The 22,923-nt window shown below is 39.5% G+C and overlaps 2 protein-coding genes across 2 annotated transcripts; one reads left to right on the forward strand and one right to left on the reverse strand.

Annotated features, from left to right (window-relative positions):
- Positions 1-4,735: 4,735 nt before the first annotated feature.
- Positions 4,736-5,435, forward strand: LOC110937880 (chaperone protein dnaJ 20, chloroplastic). The gene has a single exon (XM_022180340.2). The coding sequence runs from the start codon at positions 4,749-4,751 to the stop codon at positions 5,340-5,342; it is 594 nt and encodes a 197-aa protein (XP_022036032.1). The 5' UTR covers positions 4,736-4,748; the 3' UTR covers positions 5,343-5,435.
- Positions 5,436-5,530: 95 nt separating this feature from the next.
- On the reverse strand, positions 5,531-11,270 carry LOC110927176. The gene is made up of 2 exons (XM_022170798.1): positions 10,021-11,270; positions 5,531-6,797 (listed from the first exon to the last, which is right to left on the reverse strand). Exons 1-2 carry the CDS (start codon positions 11,268-11,270, stop codon positions 5,531-5,533), a joined length of 2,517 nt encoding a protein of 838 aa, XP_022026490.1.
- Positions 11,271-22,923: the final 11,653 nt, after the last annotated feature.

The raw sequence follows: 22,923 nt of genomic DNA on the forward strand, positions 1-22,923 counted from the left end.
CGAGTCGCAACCATGGTCTCGAGTTGTGAAGATTTAAAACCCTTAGTCGAAACCTCAGTGGACTCGAGTCGAAACCTTATGGTCTCGAGTAGAAACCATTGTCTCGAGTCGAAACCGGTGTCTCGAGTTATAAAGATTTGAGAACCCTTATGATTTCGAGTCGAGACCTTGGTCTCGGGTCGTTAAAAGTGATCTCGAAACACCTGTTAACAGCTGTTAATGTAAAAGCATAACTGAAAATTCGAATTCTAAGGGATTTTGAGATATGGTTTCCTGTTTTAGTGATGATCTAATTTCATCAAATATTTCGAAAATTTTATCTGTTGATCTAATAATAGTTTTTCGAAAATTTTTAATAGTTAAAACAGATCAAAACATGGAAAAACACTCAATAATCCAAATCATATTCCAAAATATAAAGGAATTTCGAATTTTCCTAAGAATACATGATAAACCCTAAAAAATAAAATAATAATTCTGGAACCCGAAACCTGAATTTTTAAGGCTTTTAAACAGATTCGGTCATAAAACATAACCCATTTGATTTCGAGTGAACATAATATTAATCTTTTTCCGAAATCATTGATCTCGAGTGGCTATATGCAACTCGAAACCGGCTGTGAATTATATTAGGCTTTCAAAATTTCGTTTTCCACATTTCTATCCCAGAATTGATGGATACGAAAACAGAACTGACTAATCAACATATGCTCTGATACCACATGTTGATCAGTTCTGTTTTAGACATAATGGAAAACATGAAAACATACCTGATTGCAAAAGTACAGGCCAACAGAGAATCCAGATGGAGACGCAACAATAGTGTTTGACATGTTTGTCAGCTTGGTCTGGTTCCTCCTTAGGGTGCAATCTAATGATGGTGATGATGAAACCGAATAGGGTGGTCGGTTATGGAGAGAGGGGGCGATTTCATAATGATGTTATTGTGATTAGAGTCTAACCCTTTAACCCTCTAATTATCTCCTTATATATGTACCCAAGAGGAAACCCTAATTAGTTAATAATGGTAATAAGGCCCATCAACAATTACCAACTAATTATTTAATAGATTGTTATATATTTTGATCTATTATTATATAAATGATTATAATGGTCATATATAAATAAATACATTATTTATTTATTCTTACATAAAACACAATGAGTATCAAACAAAAAACACAATGGAAAGTAGACTAAAAACACAATCGATGACAACAGATAAAAGACACAATGGACATAACGTAAAACACAATGACTATTAAACTAAAAACACAATGGAAAGTAGATCAAAACACAATCGATGACAACAGATAAAAGACACAATGGACATAACGTAAAACACAATGAGTATCAAACTAAAAAACAATGAAAAGTAGACTAAAAACACAATTGATAACAACTGATAAAAGACATAAGTGCGATCAAATTTGCTACGTTTGCTATAGTATGTGTCGGTACATAACGAACCGAACCGACTAAATTACCATTGCATTGCGCAAAGGAATACGGAATACGGAAAAATCGTTGTCTGCCGCGTAACGCAGGATTAGCTTCCACCTGATTATAATAAATATTTAGTAATTATATTAAAATAAGATAATACTTAATTTAAGCAGTATTTAGTTATAATAATATAGTTAATTATGTTGTTAGTGCGTGTGGTTTGTAGAAAGTAACAATCTATAGGGTACTAATAGTTTAAAGTAACATTTTAAGGTATTAAGTTTTCAATTTTTAACAAACTAAGGTACTAACACTTAACATAATTTAGAGTTCAAGGGTAATTAGGTTTCTATTGCATTCTCCATTCATGAATACTAATAAAAAATCCTTAGACGCATGAAACCTTACATGGCTTACATATTCCCTTGAGAGTCTGAGACTTTGTTTCGTTTTGCCACAAACCACTATGAAGGCAAATTTTCGTCCGATTATATATTAGATCGACCATGAAATTTTTAAAACTTTACGTATCTGCACATGGAATTTTTAAAACTATAGACAATGTACAACAAACATGTAAAATATGTTCTTTTCTATCAGATTATATATATTAGACCATTCATACAAAATGCATGCCAGTGATTGTGAGTATATGTTGTTCCTATAAATTTTCAAAAGAAAGTATCTCAACAAATAAAAAAAATATGGAAAAATTTGGTTTCTCAAACATTATTCGTAAATGATTCTATACCAGTTTTGTTATGATTTGCATAAAATCCTTTTTTATAGAACAACGGAGTTTTGTGTGAAAAAACAAGTAGCCAGCCAAAGAGAAGTTGTGGTATCGCGGGTTTTAAAGGAACGAGGGTATTTATTTAGAGTTTTTTTATCAGTTCTGATAAATGGAAAATGCAAAAGGACCTGCTTACCTTGAGCTCTTTTAAAATTAAACTAGGTTAAGTATTAATACCCTAGTTTGTGTTACTTTAAACTAGGGGTGCTAAACGGTTCGTGTTCACGGGTTGACGGGTTCAACCCGAACCGAACCCGAAAATTTTATACGAACCCGAAACCGACCCGAACCCGAAAATTGTGTCATACCAATGAACCTGAACCCGACCCGAATATTCATAGGTTGACCCGAACACGACCCGTTCAACCCGAAAACTTTTAGTTTTTAATTTTTTTACACAAATTAATGTATTAAATTTAAAGTTTACTTAAAAAACACAAATATATATAATACAATTACATTTAAATTATAAATTCTTATATGAATTTCTTTTTCTTTGTTATAATTATAGCATAAAATACATACCCAATTTAATTTATAACATAAAACATATTGTAAAAAAATATTATATAATATAAAGGGGTTAAACGGGTCAACCCGCCAACCCGACCAGGTTGACCCGCACCTGACCTGTTTAGCTAAACGGGTTCGCGGGTTCAACCTGAAACTGACCCGAACCCGTTTAGACTAAACCTAAACCCACGAATTTCGTGTTAGGTTCGTGTCGTGTTTTCGGGTCGTGTCAGAAATTCACACCCCTACTTTAAATTATTAGTACTCTAGGTTGTTACTTTCTACAAACCACAAGAACTAAGAACGTAATTTACTCAAATAATATAAATAATGAATGTGAATTTAAATTTTACTTTAAAGTATTATAAATAAGATAATACTTAATCTGGTGAATAAAATAATGTTTTAATTAAGAGAAGTTTATTAAATTAGAACAAATTAGTAATTATTGCATAGCGCACTTGTATCCGATGTTTTAAAAGTTATAACAAGTGTCTTAAAGTTTAATTGAAATTACATCTATGCCCATAAAATATGCTTTATAAGGCAATAACTTGAGGGAGCCCGCACGATATGGTGGAGTGGATAATTCCACTAAAATGATAAAATTTAAATAAGGTTTAAAAAATGAAAAAAAAAGATGGCCGGTTGGTTATAAGGGTATACAGAGTGGAGTCGATAAACATGTTTGGCACCGATCGGTGACCACCACCAACCATTTATACCGATCAATGTTACCGAATTGGGGGGTGTTTTCGGTGAAGGTTCACCGATTCGGTGAGAGGGAGGGAAGGGGGAGAGAGATGAGTATGTGGTGGGGTCAATTCCTTCTCAATCAATCACACATTTTTTTATTTTTTTTTTAAATAATTTACCTAAACCCCATTAGATAAACCATAATTTGAGCATTAGATAAACAATTGACATGACACTATGTAATTGGATGAATTGAGAGTTTACTTATTCCATTATGTAACCACTCCCTTCATCCTGAGAAAATTAAACAACCACTTCAATAATGAGATAATCAATGCTTAGGTCAGCATGCCTAGATCAGCATGATAAAGGATTAAATTTTAAATTTTCACTTTATAAGATTATGGGGTGTGGAGGGGTTTGGGTTGGGGGTATTGCTCGACACGTGGTAGATGTGGGCTTCACCAGTCCACACAAAAAAAAAGTGGGGTGTGGAAGCGGTGTGACCAAGCCCGCGTTGTGGAAGGGCTAGCCAAACGGTCATCAACAACCATCCAACCATTGCTAGACATGTCACCCCAGGCTAGCGCCCCACGCCAAGCAGTATTGTCACGCCAAGCGGGCAATGCCTACCAAAACACCACGGGTGGAACACCCGGCGTTATCAACTCCCAAAAGTCACGCTCACACCCAACAATCTAACTCAGTGTATTGTATCATTTCAATATCTCGCGTATTAAATTTCAAAATTTGATTCTATAACCAATACATCATACTGTGTTAATATTAGTTTGGACTTGCACTTCTTTCGTCTTTTTCTTGTGAGCTTCAAGTTAGAAAAATATAATTAAAACAAAGTTAACATTGCTTATAATTTATAAAGACTCCCACTAATCTAACATCCTAAAAATCTTATTTTTACACCCTTTTAATGTATACAGGTTATATAGACTTATACGGCTCTGATATAATAAGAATGTTACAAGAATGCGACCACATCGTTTATCATTTCAAATGATTCTATACAGACCTATAACGTTATACGACCCATATACATGTGCGAAAATAAGATTTTAAGATGTGCCTTTATTGATCTCCTTTATAAATTTTATAAATTATGGCAATCTCAATATAATATAATGGTTTTCAAGAGTATAAATATTCTTTAATAAACAAAGAAGAGTACAAAGTACTTTTCGGTTGGCGGGGGTCGGTGGGTTGTATGAAACACTCAAATGGTTTTCTCCTCCACTATATATACACTTGTTACCTCTTTACCAATTCAACACAAAATTCAAAAATGATAAATTCAAAGTCTTTTTCTACCGGAATTCACACCCAATTCTACCTGCCCTCAAATTCATTCAATCTATCCCCATCACGCAATCTTTCCTTCAATTTCAAAAACCCATTAATATCGATCAGGAAAACTCTTGACCGACTATCTAACGCCTCCGCAACAGACTGCGTGTACACGCAGTCAAATGCAGAGACGTTGTATGACTTGTTGGGTGTCCCAAAGAGTGGGACACCCAGCGAGATCAAACGAGCTTACAAACAAATGGCGTTGAAGTACCATCCGGACGTGTCGCCCCCGGACCAGGTTGACGAATATACAACCATGTTTATCCGGGTCCAGGAAGCGTACGAGACGCTATCCGACCCGGAGTCTCGAGCTGTGTATGATTGTAATTTGGCGAAGGGCTTGCACTTGGCTTTCAACGTTAAGAAAGGGTCCCGGTCCGAGCCGAGGTCGGAGGAGATGGCGCGGTGGAAGCAGTCGTGGGAGGTGCAAGTGGAGGAGCTGAAGCGGCGGAGCACGGCGGAGACGGAGAGAATGGGTCCGGGTGGTAGGATGTCGTGGGCCGCAAGGATCCGAAAGCAACGGGACTAACTATTAGCAACGGGCTTAGAAATTTTACTTTTTAGTGTACGTGAATTAATGGGAATTGGGAAGTCAATGGATCATATTTACAAACATTAATAACTCTTGCACTTACATAGGTTTTATTTTTTTTTGAAAGGAAAACTTCATTAAACAACGCCAACCCGAAAACCGGGCCCGACAAAACAAACAAACAACTACATATTAACAAATCTACACCACTCACCCCAATCTAACAACCCTCTCTTTCTTCTATATTTGAACCAAACAAAACTAACCGAACGAACCTCGCAAAAGAGATCTTCCACATTCCTTCTTTTATTAGAGAACCGGACTTCGTTTCTAGCTTTCCAAAGTAACCAACAAGCAGTGAATATGACCCCTTGAATGGCTTTTTTCTCCGACTCCGAACGCGTCCCATGATTATGGACCTCGACCAGATCTCTAAAAGAGAAGATGAAAAATCTGTTTACCCGACACCACAAAGAGATCTTCTCCCATAATTTTAAAGAGAACGGACACGAAGTGAACAGATGGCTAACCGAGTCCGCACCGTCGTCGCAAAAACAACAGCCGGGATTCTCCACTGAAACCCCCCTTCTGGAAAGAGCCTCCACCGTGGGGATCCTGTCTAATTCCGTCCGCCACACGAAGATGTTGCACTTTAACGGGACCCAAGAGCACCACTCCAGCACGAAGCGATTACTAAAATCCTTAGACCCATTGATGAGTTTCTTGACTGCAGCCACTGAAAAATTTTCCGACCCGGCCCCCAACCAAGCCCACTTGTCCGGACCAGACGAACAAGAAACCGACCCTAGCGCTGAAGATAACTCGATCCATTCCTTTTTTTCCGACTCCGCATCCAGATCATGTTTCCAAAGCCAAACACCATCCCCGCTGATTCTATCGCTGACACTGCAGTTCTTAACCAACTCAAGTTTAAACAAATCAGGGAATTTTTCTTTAAGCGGGATATCAAACAGCCACGGGTCCAACCAAAAGAAGATACTCTCACCCGAGCCCACTACACCACGGAGGAACTTCCGAATCGGAAAATTCTCCACTATCGGCTTCTTGAGCAAGGATGCAATATTACACCAGACTCCACCTATAGCTTTTCGGCTCGGAAGAAAATCCCAAGCGGAATCGCCAGAATGAATAGCACCAACCACTTTAACCCATAAGTTCTCCTTTTCCGTTTTGAATCTCCAACACCACTTAGCAAGAAGCGCTAAATTAACCTCCTTCAGTTTATGCAGACCAAGACCTCCCGACTTCTTAGGCGAAGCAACTCTATCCCAAGCTACCCAATAAAGTTTTTTGACACCATGCGTGCCCCCCCCCCAGAGAAATTTCCTGATGATGCCTTCTAAATCCTCCAAAACTTTAACCGGAGCACGATAGAGAGACAAAAAATAAGAAGGAAGACTTTCGAGGACTGACCGAATCAACGTAACTCTCCTGATGAAACAATGGTTAACCGGGCTGGGTTAACACACTGGTCTCGTCAAGAAGGGTTAATCCCTTCCTCTCGGAGATCGCTGGCTGGGTCACCGGTGGATGATCTCCTGCACAAGGGAACAAGCCGTGACTCGTAACAAGGAGGATGGGGTGGGGGGTGCTCCTTGTTACCACTCTCCGGCGTGAGAATCAGTAGTTTGCTTGGGAAGCAAAGCAAGATAATAGTAGTAGTTCGAGAGTTGTGAAGAGATACCTCAAACCTGGTTTGGGGTCGGTATTTATAGCCGAGGAGTGAAGGAGGAGATTGATGGATGGGCTGACGACGAGCTGCACCGTTGCAGGTGTGTCAGTCTCGCCGGCCGTGGGGGTTACGCCACGTCAGCCCATTGCTTTAATAGCTCTGACAGGGGACTGTCGCCGGCGCCACTTGCCTCGTGGTGTCAGCCACTTGCCTGGCGTGTCAGTCCACTTGTTGGATATGCAGGGTGCGGTGCGAGCCGCATCGCTGCATGCGGTAACGCCTGAAGTTACCGCGTCTCCCACTTGTGATCAAGAAACACGCGAGATGCGGTGTTGGCCGCATCATCGTATGTGGAGACTATTTGCTCGCTTCCCTTGTCGTGACGAAAATGGCCATATGATGCGGTGCCAGCCGCATCGATATGTTCATCTTCTTTTGTACTTAGGTCAAGCTATTCATCTTCGGACCGAATGGGTTCGAAGGATGTGACCGCATGGGTGCGGTTTGCTTACTGGTAGGGGTTTGTTTGATGCGGGTAATGGTCGTTTTGGGACCATACCCCTTCAAGTCCCCCCAGTCTAGTGTTGCGACTTTGTGCAAGTTGCACGTGGGAGGAACACTGGACTTATGGTGTAGGAAGGTAGTTTGGCAGTCTGGAGAAAATTCTAGGCCAGATCAAGGTGGTGATCTGGTAAAAAATCCGGCTATGCCTCTTCCGTACCGGTGAAGGGGTTTCGCTTGATGCGAAATTCTCAGCCGTTGCATGTCATCAGGTGGGTTGCCACCTGTTGTTGTGTTGAAGGCCTGTTAGGGACCTTCATAGTAATGCTGCACAAACTTCGAACCAACCTCTGGGATGGTGGTTCGAAGGTTTGCACATGTTTCGAACCTCTTGGAGGTGGTTTCTTCTTCGAACCATTTGCCAGAATGGTGCACGAAGAAGAAAAGAAAAGCTTTTAAACCAACCTTTGCGGTCGGGTTTGAAGGTTTTGGATGTTGTGTTAGAACTTTGCTCAAGTTCTATGTTCAGCATCCTATGATGAGATGACCATCCCTTTTTTGTGGGGTGTTCGTGTTTGTCTTGATAGCTCTCAAGTAACCGTACGTTCTTTGCGGTTACTTCGTTGCGTCATTGTTGGCCCTGTTTGGTCGAACAATGTGGATCTAAAGTATGGGTAAATAAACATGGTCATAGGCAAGGGGATGCCCATCATTGTTTATTCCATGCGATCCATTGGTAGGTAAACAAAGTCCTAAGCAGACTTGTTACCGCGGTCCGTTGGCAGGTAAACAAAGTCATAGGCAGACTTGTTACCGCTGTTCGGACACTTGCTGCTTGATAAGTGCTTGTTTAGAGCACGTATCTGCGTTCTTTCTGGAGCCACTTTCCTTCACGCTCCAATACCGAGTTTATAACGAGGTAGCCTCGTTCGGTGATGTGGAGTGAGCTTTGCTCTTCCGTAGCAACCACTCTGCGGAAGCTATGGTTATGTCTGTAGCTCTTCATGGGTGTCTGCGATGTTGCAGTCCCATATTCGCTCAAAGTGTGCTTGTTGCACGGATGTAACTCTTGAAGGTTCAGGAGTCAGGGCTGCTGATGTGCGGGCGCGTAGATTCCGTTCCTTCTTTTTTCTGAAGAAGTTGTTCATGCACCCTCTGTGGTTGTGAACCGGACAGGAGGGATTTGAAGCTTGAAGAAAATGAAGGCAATGCGCTTTGCCTGTTCCTGAGATGCGGTTCAGTCCAAAGAACAACACTGGTTCTGAGCATCTGACACATCTGAATGGGTTCATGTGTGTCACTTCCGCATATTTCACGTGTGCTCGTGAAGGGGTATGGTCCCAAAAAATAGGTAGAAATATATCTATCTATACTATAGGTAGAAATATATCTATCTATTTTTAGTGCTAAGACTGGGGGGACTTGAAGGGGTATGGTCCCAAAACGACCATTACCCGCATCAAACAAACCCCTACCAGTAAGCAAACCGCACCCATGCGGTCACATCCTTCGAACCCATTCGGTCCGAAGATGAATAGCTTGACCTAAGTACAAAAGAAGATGAACATATCGATGCGGCTGGCACCGCATCATATGGCCATTTTCATCACGACAAGGGAAGCGAGCAAATAGTCTCCACATACGATGATGCGGCCAACACCGCATCTCGCGTGTTTCTTGATCACAAGTGGGAGACGCGGTAACTTCAGGCGTTACCGCATGCAGCGATGCGGCTCGCACCGCACCCTGCATATCCAACAAGTGGACTGACACGCCAGGCAAGTGGCTGACACCACGAGGCAAGTGGCGCCGGCGACAGTCCCCTGTCAGAGCTATTAAAGCAATGGGCTGACGTGGCGTAACCCCCACGGCCGGCGAGACTGACACACCTGCAACGGTGCAGCTCGTCGTCAGCCCATCCATCAATCTCCTCCTTCACTCCTCGGCTATAAATACCGACCCCAAACCAGGTTTGAGGTATCTCTTCACAACTCTCGAACTACTACTATTATCTTGCTTTGCTTCCCAAGCAAACTACTGATTCTCACGCCGGAGAGTGGTAACAAGGAGCACCCCCCACCCCATCCTCCTTGTTACGAGTCACGGCTTGTTCCCTTGTGCAGGAGATCATCCACCGGTGACCCAGCCAGCGATCTCCGAGAGGAAGGGATTAACCCTTCTTGACGAGACCAGTGTGTTAACCCAGCCCGGTTAACCATTGTTTCATCATCTCCCCCCTATGGAAAGCAAAGAAGCTTTCCACAAAGACAACCTCCTTTCGAAGATATCGTAAACCGGCCTCCAATTATTAATCCTGTTCATATTCGCTCCAACTGTCAGACCTAAATATTTAAAAGGAAATTTTTCTGCCTTACACCCGATCGTACCCGCCATATCCTCAACACTGTCATCGTCACCCCAAGACCAAAGATATTTGATTTCCCAAAATTAATATGCAACCCGGAGCAAGCATGGAAACACCTCAGAATTCTTACCACGTTCATGATGTTCTCCTTGTCCCACTCCCCTAGGATAATAGCATCGTCAGCGAAAAAAAGATGAGATACCGAAGGACCGTCATTAGGAAGAACCACGCCCTTGAAAATACCCAAATCGCACGCTCTAGAGTTCAAGAATGACAACGCTTCCATAACAATAACAAACAAAAAGGGAGATACAGGATCCCCTTGTCGCATCCCTTTACAACACTTAAACTCAAAGGTAGGGGCTCCGTTCACCAAAACTGAAGCTCTAGCCGACGAAATAATGCCTCTAATCCAAGCGCACCACCTACTTGAAAAACCCATCTGTGACAGAATATCCACAACGAAGTTCCAGTTCACGTTGTCGTACGCCTTTTCAAAGTCAATTTTAAGAAAGAAAACTTTCTTCTTCGCCTTTTTAACCCAACTATGTATTTCGTTAATTATTAGCGGGCCATCAAGAATAAACCTTCCACCGATGAAAGCTGATTGAGACGGGGTTACAACCGTATCCAACACCTTTTTCAACCTATTCGCCAAGAGTTTCGAGATGACTTTATTAATAATCCCAATAAGGCTAATAGGACGATAATCCTTAAGACCAAGAGGGTCCTTAATTTTCGGAATCAGAGCGATGAACGACGAACCACACCCCACGTTAATCACCCCAGACTCATAGAAAGCAACCAATATATTATAGAAATCATCCTCGAGAACGGACCAGAAGTGCTTAACAAAACGGAAGTTTATCCCGTCAGGGCCAGGAGCCCTCTCATCCCCACAATCAAAAGCAGCTGCCTTAATTTCCTGTCTGGAAAACGGAGACTCCAATAACTGAGCTTCATCACCCGATAAACGTTTGATACCTGGACAAACTAGACGAGGGCGAACCTCCCAAGGTTCCACAAATTTATCTCTAAAGTATCTAAATACCTCCTTCTTCACCAAAGACGGTTTAGACACCCAACTACCTTCAATCTCCAAACCATGGATCACATTTGACGCCTTTCTGCAATTGATCATAGAGTGAAAAAACTTGGTATTTTCATCACCATCCTTGGCCCACCTAATTCGAGCCCTTTGCTTTAGATCCCTGTTCTTTCTATCTTCCTCTTCTTTCAATTTCTTTTTGCATTCCAACATAATCCACTCCTCCTCCTCACTCAAGTCTCTAGACTCCATCACAAGTTCCAAATGTTCAAGATCTGAAAGAGCCGCATTAACTTCTTCGGAATTCTTAGAGAGCATATCATCCCTCCACTTACATAGGTTTTATGAACTCTTGCATTTACATATGTTTTTAGATGTCTTTCTAAAAAATTATGTTTTTTTTAAAATAAAACTTCATTAAAACAACCTCCGACCCAAACGGGTAAAAGGCAAAACAAAACAACACCCCCGACGTAAACGGACAAATGACAAAATTACAACATATACATAGAATATTTACACCACTCGACGTAAAATTTATGTCTTTGTCGTTTTAGGTGCTCGACTCATTTCACCATTTTATATCTAAAGCCCGTCTCATTTAACCCTAAATTTCCAAAGCTCGACTTATTTCACTCTTTATATCTAAAACTCGACTTATTTCACCCTTTATGTCAAAATGTTGTGTTTAACTCGTAAATAAAAATAAAAAAACTCAAAGTCATTAATTTAACTCGTAAATAAATTAAAAAACTCAGCTCTGACTCAAATACCCGAATGACCGATTGGGGGGGGGGGCGAAAACGTATATACCCAAAAAATTCTATACGAAAACTACATATATAACATTACTGAGCGAAAAGTTCGGGGGGTCAGGCGCCCCTCCCTGCCCCTTCTATACTTCGCCCCTAATTAGAATATTATATGATAATATAAATATTTGTATCTAATTGTATATTATTTTAGAATAATAATATACAATTAGATACAAAGTATCTAAAGTATGAGAAGTGTTTTAAACCATTAGATCTTTGATCTAATGGTTGAGATCAATATGGACCAAATTATAAATTGTGTTTTAATTATATGGACTGATTTGAAAATTTTAGGGGTAATAGTGTTTTTGCATATGTTTTAAATTAGATAATCTCTCCTAAATTCGGGGGGGGGGGGGGGGGGCGAAAACGTATATACCCAAAAAATTCTATACTAAAACTACATATATAACATTACTGAGCGAAAAGTTCGGGGGGTCAGGCACCCCTCCCTGCCCCTTCTATACTTCGCCCCTAATTAGAATATTATATGATAATATAAATATTTGTATCTAATTGTATATTATTTTAGAATAATAATATACAATTAGATACAAAGTATCTAAAGTATGAGAAGTGTTTTAAACCATTAGATCTTTGATCTAATGGTTGAGATCAATATGGACCAAATTATAAATTGTGTTTTAATTATATGGACTGATTTGAAAATTTTAGGGGTAATAGTGTTTTTGCATATGTTTTAAATTAGATAATCTCTCCTAAATTCTGGTGATTCACTCCTAAATTTTAGCGATCCAAATTTAACTGCTAAATTCTATCGATCCTAAATTCTAAAAATACAGAAATATATAACTGCTACAAGAAATGTATAACACTATACATCCATCATATAACACTATACATCCATCATATAACACTATATAACAGTATATAACACCATATAACACGATGTAACACCATATAACTCCATATAACACTATGTAATACTATATAACAATATATAACACTATACATCCATCATAGACATGCTACCAGAAAAATATAACACTATATAACACTATGCATTCATCATATAACACTATATAAACCAAAGAACACTATATAGCACCATGTAACACTATATAACACTATATAAAAATATATAACATTATACAGTTCTGAATGGTGGTTGCGCTACAGAATTAATAATTGATGGTGTTATATAGTGTTTTTTGGTGGTTGCACTACAGAATTATATAACACCAAAAACCATTATATAACATCATATAACACCATGTAACACTATATAACACTATATAAAAATATATAACACTATACAGTTCTGAATGGTGGTTGCACTACAAAATTATATAACACTACAGAATTAATAACCGGTGAACGAGATGACACAAATTCGTAGATTAATTCTTAAATTCGAATTCCTATAATAAAGGGTGGAGGTTATTTTGGGCAGTTATCTTTTAATCAATTAATAGAAATAAATAGAAAATTACTAATTCACCCTTTTGAATTAATTTAGATATAGGACACTTGTCATCACCATATTATTTCTCACCCTTCCCACAATATTAGATTAATGTACAGGATCCTCTACCTGATTGAACGTATGTATAAATACACTAACTAATATTAATAATTAACAAAGCAATAAAATTGAAAAGTGAAATGAGATTTTTAAAGAAACCTAGAGAATTGGCTACAAAGTCGTATTTTCCTAAAAAATGTAGGAAGTGATCTTGTGATGACATGTGACATCTAGAGAATTTTAACAAAATATCACAAATGTAATTCAATAAATAAATTATTTTGGAAGTCCTAATTCTAAACAATAAAATGAGATTTTTAAGGAAATTATTTATCAATAACAATTCAAATATAGCAATTACGTAATTAACCATTCACACATCATTCCATCATCATTCAGATGATTAATGTTCATCTTCATGTAACACGCCAGCTGATCCTTCATCAACAATTTTTGACGATGTGTTTTATCAGTTATAGGTTCACTCACAATGTGTTATAGTAGTTTATGTTTTAAGAAGAACATGTAGTTTGTAATTATTGACGTTGTGTTTTATCAGTTATTAGTTTCATCACGATATGTTATACCAGGTATGATTCACACGAATGTGTCTTTGTATTTTCTTGACATCGTGTTTTATCTTGACGATGTGTTTTACCAGTTACAGGCTCACTCACAATGTGTTATAGCAATTTATGTTCTGAGAAGGACATGTAGTTGTAACTATTTGACGTTGTGTTTTATCAGTTATTGGTTTCACGACGATGTGTTACACCAGGTATGATTCACGAATGGCATGTCTTTGTATTTTCTTGACGTTGTGTTTTATCTTGACGATGTGTTTTACCAGTTACAAGGTTCACTCACAATGTGTTATAGCAGATTATGTTTGGACATGTAGTTGTAATTATTGACTTTGTGTTTTATCAGTTATTGGTTTCATGAAGATGTGTTATATCAGCTATGATTCACGAATGACATGTCTTTATATATTGGGGTTCTTCATGGTGTGTTATATTGTATATTTTTTACAGTCTAAAACACAATCAACAAGTAAATATGTAACTTATGCTTGTATTGTAGGCCGAATTTCTTATCTTTTCATTATTTTGCAGTTGATTTGGTATATTTGGGTGTTTCGGAAGGAGAGAAGTTAGAGAGAGAAGGAAAATCGCGAGAAATATGGGGTGGCTTAATGATACGATGGTTATTTCTTTATTTAAAACTAGTTAAATGACACATTTATCTCCAATCAATCAATCAAATAATTCTATTTTCAAAACACACATATTACCAAAATACCATCAAGATGATCTCAACCACCAAACACACACATTCAATGTTCAAGATCACTTCCTACACTTTGTTAGAAAAACACACTTTGTAGAGGAACCTTACCCTGTATATATACACATTTTTAAATATATGAAATATTATTATGGTGATGATGGTATGCATGCTATTTATCATAATTTAATATATTACATAGATATTTTAAAATATAAAACTATAAAGAAAAGTAAAAAATATATATACATGATAATCCCAATGGGTATATCCAATACCCGCGCACATGACCGATATCCGACGAGTAATGAATCGAGTATGGGACAAGATTTTGCAATCGGGTATAGGTATGAAATTAATCATATAGAGCACATTGCGATCCCTATTCTTTAATCATTGTAAGTAATAAAAGTACAATGGGTAACCTATCCGAAACTATAATGAACACTCAATTTTATGTCATCATATACAACGAAGTAAGGGAACAAAGTTTAGAGTTGGATGCAACATTACCATCGGATGTAACCCTACAACATGTTAGGCACTGATCTGTCTTTTAATACTTTATAAATCTAATTTAATTCTTATTTTTCTTAATGTTTTGTTTATAACTAACTATATATTAACTAATAAATTTACTCCTCCACACAAAATCACTATTCATTTTTCTTTCACTTTTAATCCCTTAAGTTTTCATCTTCTATAATTTTGTCATATTTTATTTAATTTTAATTCCTTTACTTTTCATCTTCTACAAATTACATTTTTTAAACCCCATCACTTTTCCACTTTCAACTTTATTCTCATATGTTTTTTTTTTCATATTTTACAAATTTGCCATTTAACGTTTCGGTCTAAAATTTGCGAGCTAACACGCTGCAACACGAATGTGTGGTTCAACGTTCGTACACCTATTTTTTGTGGTTTAACAGTTGACATAGTTATTATTTTCTATGTTTTACTTTCGGTCTAATTTTGTGAGTTAACATGTCGTAATGCGTATGCGTGGTTCAATATTTTTATGTTTACTTTTTGTTTGGTTTAATGGTCCCGTCGCAAAGCACATGTCCTAAATACTAGTATATAATAAAGAGTACTCTATTTTAAATAAAACTCAATGTCTACAAAGAACATTTGATGTAAGCTAGCAGCCCCACCCAGGAGAATGAGGTGGGGGTTGCTCCTTGTTACCATCCTCCGACGTGAGAATCAGTATTTGCTTTGGAAGCAAGATAAGTGATTAAGTAGTAAGTGTGAGAGAGCATATTAGCGTTACCTCAAACCTGGTTCGAAGTCTAGTATTTATAGCTGAAGAGTGAAGGAGAGAGGCCAATGGGCCGTTTGATGGGCCTTGGGCATAACTGACAACTTGCAGCTTATCCACTGGTCTGTTAGGTGCGAAGGCTGCAGAAGTGTCAGGCGCTCGGTGGAGGTGTCGCCACGTGTCCTATTGTGCCAGGCGTACGAAGGAGCGGCTGACACGTGGCCAGTTAGCTTTGGTTGTCAGTCTGTTCATCAGCTTTATACAAGTGGAAGCTCTGTAAGTGGATCAGGTAGCCACGTATTGCACGGTCAGCTGACCGCTGTCTGTCAGTGTCATGGTGTGCCACTTGCTGGTTGGTTACAGAAGTCAAAGTGATGGTTCGACTTGTATCGTAATAAGATGTTGACCTCCCTATAGGCTTACGCAAGACCGTAGCATATGTTGGATGAGTTCCACAGTACAAAACAACACATCCCCATTAACTACTTGCGTGTGCACCCTGTAGGCTTGCGCAAGACAGTAGCATCTTAGATGAGTTCCACGGTACAAAACAACACACCCCCATTAACTACTCAATTAGAAGTCAATAGAAGGTTCCATCGTCTCATGTTGTCCGCGCGCGCGCCCTGCAAGCTTGCGCGGGACTGAAGCATGTTTAGCCGAGTGGCAAAGTAAACTGGTTGATGGTCACTTGCGCCTAAGCCTGGCGCAAGATCCGGGACCATATCCCTTCAAGTCCCCAAGTCCAGGGCTACTCCCATGCGCAAGTTGCAAGTGGGTGGAATGCTGAACTAAGAGAAAATATGTTGTTTGTAGTTTTACTACTTTAGAAGCAACTTGGAGGTTTCATGTGTCTGTGAAAGGAAAAAAATGGAATTTGTTTCAAAGTAAAAAGATTGCTGACGTTAGTCGTGTAAGAATTCAGGTGCCAGGCCTTGATACTAAAGGTAGCCTTGGCGCAAAGTGTATAGTTAGTTGATGTATAACTAGCCTCTTGCGTCGTAGTTGAGAAGTTGGTGAGATTTGGTTGGTGAAAAGGTGATGTTGCTGTGACTAGTGCACTGCCCGAGGCGTTATGTCACTGTAGCAGGGAGCTTTGTACGTCTGTCTTAGGCGCGTGATAACCATTAGTACATCGTGATAAGCCACGCACACATTCTCTACACGTCTGCCCCTTCGCATTTAATGCGAAGGGTATAAATATGAGAGGAATTTCTAGGGTTTTATCCAAATCATTCAACTTCGTCTTCTTTCTCTCTCAACTCTTTGAAATTTCCAGTGAAATACCTTCAGATTTTGCCGTCAACGTTTCATCTTCAAACTTTCTCTTCTTCAAGCTTGCATACTCTGTTCCTGATGTCTTCTGCTTCTACATCTGGGGGTGAGAACCCTGAGAATGTTGATGCCGGCGGCGTGTTGCCATAGTTGAACTGGTCTGAAATGGCTTTTCAGACCTTGTTATCAGACTACCGTATACCGGTAGAGTATGGTGCCCGATATACAGAAGAGGGTGAGACTGCCGTCGATGCCCCCTCCGGTTATGTGACCTTATTTTTCGATTTCTTCCATGACAGGTGTCGTTGACGGTCTTCATGGCCGATCTTCTTGAGTACTACAAGATCCACATCTCCCAGTTAAGCCCACTGGGGATGGTTCGTGCTCGTCACTTCGAGTACTACTTCTGGTCGCAGAAGATAGAGACGACGATTGAGCACTTCATCGTTTTTACCAGCTTCAGGCTCAGCTGGGTTTTTACTCCTTCTTTGCGCGCAAGGGTGCGAAGAGGATACTAGTGGTGCCTCCTAAGGGCTTCCGTGAGTGGAAGTCTATATTTTTCTACATCAAGGCAGCTGTGATTGCCTGCAGAATCGAAGTCCAGAGCGTGTATCGGAAGATTCCGAGAGAGGCGTTGGCCATTCCTGAAACTCAAGAGTGGTATGGTGCGCTTCAAGTGCTCCCCTTAGTTGTTGTAAGCAACAAGGGGTTAACCGCGATGCGCATGATGTTGCACTGGAAGGCGAGCAACAAGCAAAAGCCCGTATGCAGGGAGAACGACAAAGGTAAATTTTTCCAACTGCGCCTCTTTAGGTTATGTCTTTATCCTTGTCACTAATTATGTTGTTTGCGGTTTGTAGTCGTTCCTTTGTGGCGAATGTTTGCGTCAGATAGCAGGGGGAGGATCGTCACAGAAAGTTGTTGTCACACCCCCAAAATACCATATGCGGAAACCCCGCGGGACGTGTGACGTACCAGGATTTAGCCACCAATCACATTGAACTCATAACAAGATTTTAAATAAAAACTTTCATTCATTAACATAAAGTATTACAAAACGTTAAATGTATTTCGACATATACAGCGGAAGCATAAATCATTTGTTAAGTGTTTCATAAACCATATGTACGAAAACCATTAGACTTGTCTTGCGATTCCATGTATCTCGACCCATGACCACTGCAGCCTCCCAGACAGCAAGTTCCAATGCTATAACCCTATAGACCTGCAAGCATGCAGAGAAGTGTATCAGACAACGCTGGTGAGTTCAAAGTTTGTTAACACGTTTAGTTACCAGATATAAGTATAACACATTTCAATGATTTGATGTTGTTAATAACTCGATTACCGCCGATGGCTCCAGATTATTTGCCCCATTCCCCAAAGCCTCTATCAAAGCAATGGTCAAGACTGGGGTCACTAGTTCACGCCTGTCCTCACCGGTACGGTGTGAGGGTGCCAAACCTAAATAGCGCTATCAACTAATACCCTGTTGCCTCCCCGGTAACAAATTGGTAGAAGGGACTTAAATGATAGATATGAGTGTATTAACCAACATCCCAGGTTTAACATTCCAGCCAAACCCCAATTACCCGACATTCCTCCCCGGAACGTTTACCAGATGTCCCTCCCTGGGACGCATGCTTGGAAAAAGAGCAGTGAACTCACCTTGGTTTGCTCGGTATGACTAGTTACTTGTTCACACTTAATCAGTCAAAGCCTATGATGTTCATGTACACGTAATCAGTTTACATTCACGTTGTTCACATATAACACGTATCCAACATACACGTTACGCGAGTAGCATACAAGTAAGACACACGTTCTTATACAAGTCGTAACTGTTAATCATGTAATCCATTGATCTATAACGTTTGTCGTAAAGTTACATAACAAGTGTTTTGTTTCCAAACAAGTCTACATCCCATGTTCATGACACATATCAACATTCATAGATGTACTGTTTATTCATATAGGTTAAGTCAAGGTTCTCATCTGATTAACATTATTACCATGCAACAGATAGGCCTTTATAATCCAACTACTCAATTCACACAGTTTCGTTCAATGTCATATACATCATACAGTTTCATTGTATATCATACACATCATACAGTACTATTCATGGGGTGCTCCTCGACGAAATACCTCCTTGCGATGAAGTATCTAGGTGACGAAATACCTATTCTTTGTCGGTGTTACAGGCGACGAACTATACCTTTTTCGTGGTGACTAACAGTGACGAAATATCAATGTTTCATCGGGATCATTTTTCGTCGGGTGATGAACCTTCGTCGGAGTGCATCACAGACAAGCCACAACATAACCTAGCAGTTGTTATACAATGCTCAAACCCTACTTTCCGTCATACGTCTAATCACGAACAACCACAACAATTTCATCGATTCACATAGTTTTAACCCTACACAATTATTATACAATCCGATTTATCAGTTTACTGACATACTTGATTATCTATCCAACCAAAAACAAGGATCATCAAGATACACACAACACCACCATGTTCACAACATGCCATCCTCAATCTAACTGATATCAGACATCACTAACTGCTTCAAACCGATAATAATAATTGACACAGTTTAATTTAATGGTTAATCGTACTAACCGTGATATGTGAGAATGAAGAGATGTTTGGAATGAGAGAGAGAGAGAGAGAGAGAGAGAGAGAGAGAGAGAGCTTCGCAGCACCCACAATCGCCGTCGCACAGGAAGGAGAGGGAGAGGGAACTTAAGGGTTGTGTTTATGATTGCAGGTTATGAGGGGTTATACAAACAAAACACCAGTTGGGCTTCTACTGGGCCACGAGTAAACCTGGGCCGAGAGCCCTACTTCGGCGAAAGACCTGCTCGACGAAGGACTATTCTTCGTCGAGGCTAGTGATGGCGAAAAACCATATTAATAAACCCTAAATGATTTATATTTAACACTAACCATTTATCAACTAATTATTGCACATAACACATAACACATAAACCATTAATCATAACACATTTCACATAAGTTATATACTTCACTCATTTTGTTAACCTACACATGACACTACGCAAACGAATAGTAAAAACAAGACCTTGAAATCTCGGGTTGTCACATCATCCCCAACTTGAAAGAAATTTCGTCCCGAAATTTGATAAGTAACCCAGAAACAGTGAGGTGTTAAATCAGGATGACTGTGGATTTTTTCTCGGGTGCCATATCATCCCCAACTTGAAAGGGAATTTCGTCCTGAAATTCGCTAGTGATATCAGAAGTTGCTTCAACCGTTTGAACAATCGAGGAGAGCTTCCTCTTATTATTGCGTTCCCATGTGAACTCCTGGTCCACGTCTTGTGTTCCAACGAACTCTCACGATTGAATTTCGACTATGATAACGAACCTTGACTTCCTTGCCCATGCCTTCGATAGATTCCTCGACAACTGCAACTTGTCGTTAATCTTGGATTCTAGTAAGGGTATCACTAGTTTTCCGTCGGACAACCACTTCTTTAGATTCGAGGCATAAATGTCATCGCGAACGTTACCCAATTCATCAGCTAACCCGAGTTTGTGAGCCATGTCACCGATTCGTTCCAGAAATCCTGAATGTCCCAAAGCATCGTAAACCAATCTTGCCAGGTTTCCCAAAGCGCACCGCACCCTCCTAGGGTGAGACTTCCAACATGATACGATCTCCTAGAGCGATCTTGCAGTGTTTCCTAAGCTTATCAGCTTCCCTGACGGTCACGCGTTGCTGCCAAATGACTCCCGATCCAACCAATCTTCTAAGAGATTTCAGTACAAGTCCTGGACCTGTGATTAGGTTGTCACCCATCTTAGTCCAACAAGGGGATTGGCATTATTGTCCTTGCAATGCCTCAAACAGAGTTGTCTAAATACTAGAATGGTAACTGCTGCAGTAGAACTCAACCAACGGTAGGTGTCTTTCCAATTTTTCCACTATAGCCCATCACACACATGCTCACAGCATGTCTTCGAGTGTCAGGATGGTTCGTTTGTTCTGACCGTTTGTCCAACGACGATAAGTAATGCTCTTGTCCATACGTGAGCCAAGGGTGTTGTGTATTGTTAGTGCATTACGTCTATTGACTTCGTCTTGTATCATGTAATAGAATAGGATAGGATAGGATATCCAGTGCACGAGGTTCGAGAAACGAAAGTTAGTGGTTCAGCAAGAGGTTCCGCTTATATGGACATTATCCATAAAAGCGAAACCATTAGCTAGTAGTTCCGCTCTTATGGCACGTCCATATAAGCGAAACTATCACCCTATATATAGTGCAATTGTTCATTTTATTTGGTATCGAATCTTCGGACGTGTAACGAAGTGCTGCCAAAGTCTGTCCAGGTTGTAAACACTGTTAAATGCAATATAAGTGACAGATATTAGAGTATCAAGCTGTTTACGTGTCTAGTTCTCTGATTCCGCCTTTGAACCGGACTTAAAACTCTTCTGATCGACTCATTCGGGGTCTACAACGATCCTACAAGTGGTATCAGAGCACAGGAAGAAGAGTTTCGCTTGATATCATTCTCATTCTGACTTCTACACCTTCTTTCATCAATTCAGAGAGATTTATCGGTCAAAATTCGCTCAAATTTTCACAGATCATAGATAATTGGACATAGATAAATCCTTGAAAGTTTCACATTCAAATTCGGACTAAAAATGACCAAAATTGGACTTCGAACAGGTTTCGCTTTTACGGACAATGTATAGTTTCGCTCCAAAGGTCATAAGGTTCCGCTTGTGTGTCATCAAAGACACTAGGTTTCGCTCGAAAGACACATAGTTCCGCTTATTTGACAGTTGGTTTCGCTTGTATGTCCAGCTAGTTCCGCTTTTGTGTACAACATCAAGGTTCCGCTTTTAAGAACATAGAGGTTTCGCTTCAAACTGCTTGTTAGTTTCGCTCTTGTGAACATTAGCAGTTTCGCTCGAGTGAACATAAGTGGTTTCACTTTTGTGAACGTTGAAGTTTCGCTCATTCGGTCAAGTTTGCTGTTTCGCTCATTTGCCCAATACAGGGTTTCGCTCCAGTGTCATATTTTCACTCGAAAGTGAACATTTCCATATCGGGATTATTTCGTGTCGATCAAGTGTCAATCAGTTTCAGTTTATTTGATATTGATTGTACTGATTGTTTGTGTTTGTTTGATTCTGTCCAGGTTTGAAGATTAAAGTGAGAGATTCAAGAAACATTTTAAAGATGTCGGATTTTGGCGAAGAGTTTTATAACACGTTTACTTCAGAAGATACACCAATTACTCCAAAAAATGCTACTAAAGTGATATCAGAAAGTTTGAGTTATGATAACGTGTACGAAAACCATCAGAGACCCCCAAAGCTCATGAATATCGAAGATTATCACTGGTTGTATGAAAGATTTGAAAATTGGGTGCAAGCTTATGCGTATTATAGCTGGATTTGTTTGACTTTGGGTTATGTAAAACCAAGAAATGAAAGACGTGAATTGGTCACACTGAAAGATTTCACAGCAGATGATAAGAGAGAACATTCAGCAGAATTGAGAATGAAGACTCTACTTCAACAATCTATCAGAGAGGATATTTTTTCACTGCTTCAATATGGTGAAACATCTAAGTCAATTTGGGAAGCGTTAAAATTGAAAGCTGAAGGAGGGAAAGATATCAAGAAAAACAAAATATCACTGTTGAAAAAAGAGTTTGACATGTTTAGCTGCATGAAGAATGAAACAGTTCGTCAAATGATTGAACGATTTTGTCATCTAAAGATTGAGCTGGAGAGATTAGAAATTAAGAAAGAGAGAGAAGAAATGGTGGATAAACTTGTTGAAGCTTTA

This window comes from Helianthus annuus, chromosome 1 (genome assembly GCF_002127325.2).
Source record: "Helianthus annuus cultivar XRQ/B chromosome 1, HanXRQr2.0-SUNRISE, whole genome shotgun sequence".
Classification (NCBI taxonomy): Eukaryota; Viridiplantae; Streptophyta; class Magnoliopsida; order Asterales; family Asteraceae; genus Helianthus; species Helianthus annuus.

Coding starts and splice junctions, on each gene's coding strand:
- LOC110927176 (XM_022170798.1), bottom strand. CDS start 11,270: ATGCTCTCTAAGAATTCCGAAGAAGTTAATGCGGCTCTTTCAGATCTT. Junction 6,798..10,020: donor AACGTGGTAAGAATTCTGAG/GTGTTTCCATGC, acceptor TTGTTTCATCAG/GAGAGTTACGTTGATTCGGT.
- LOC110937880 (XM_022180340.2), top strand. CDS start 4,749: ATGATAAATTCAAAGTCTTTTTCTACCGGAATTCACACCCAATTCTAC.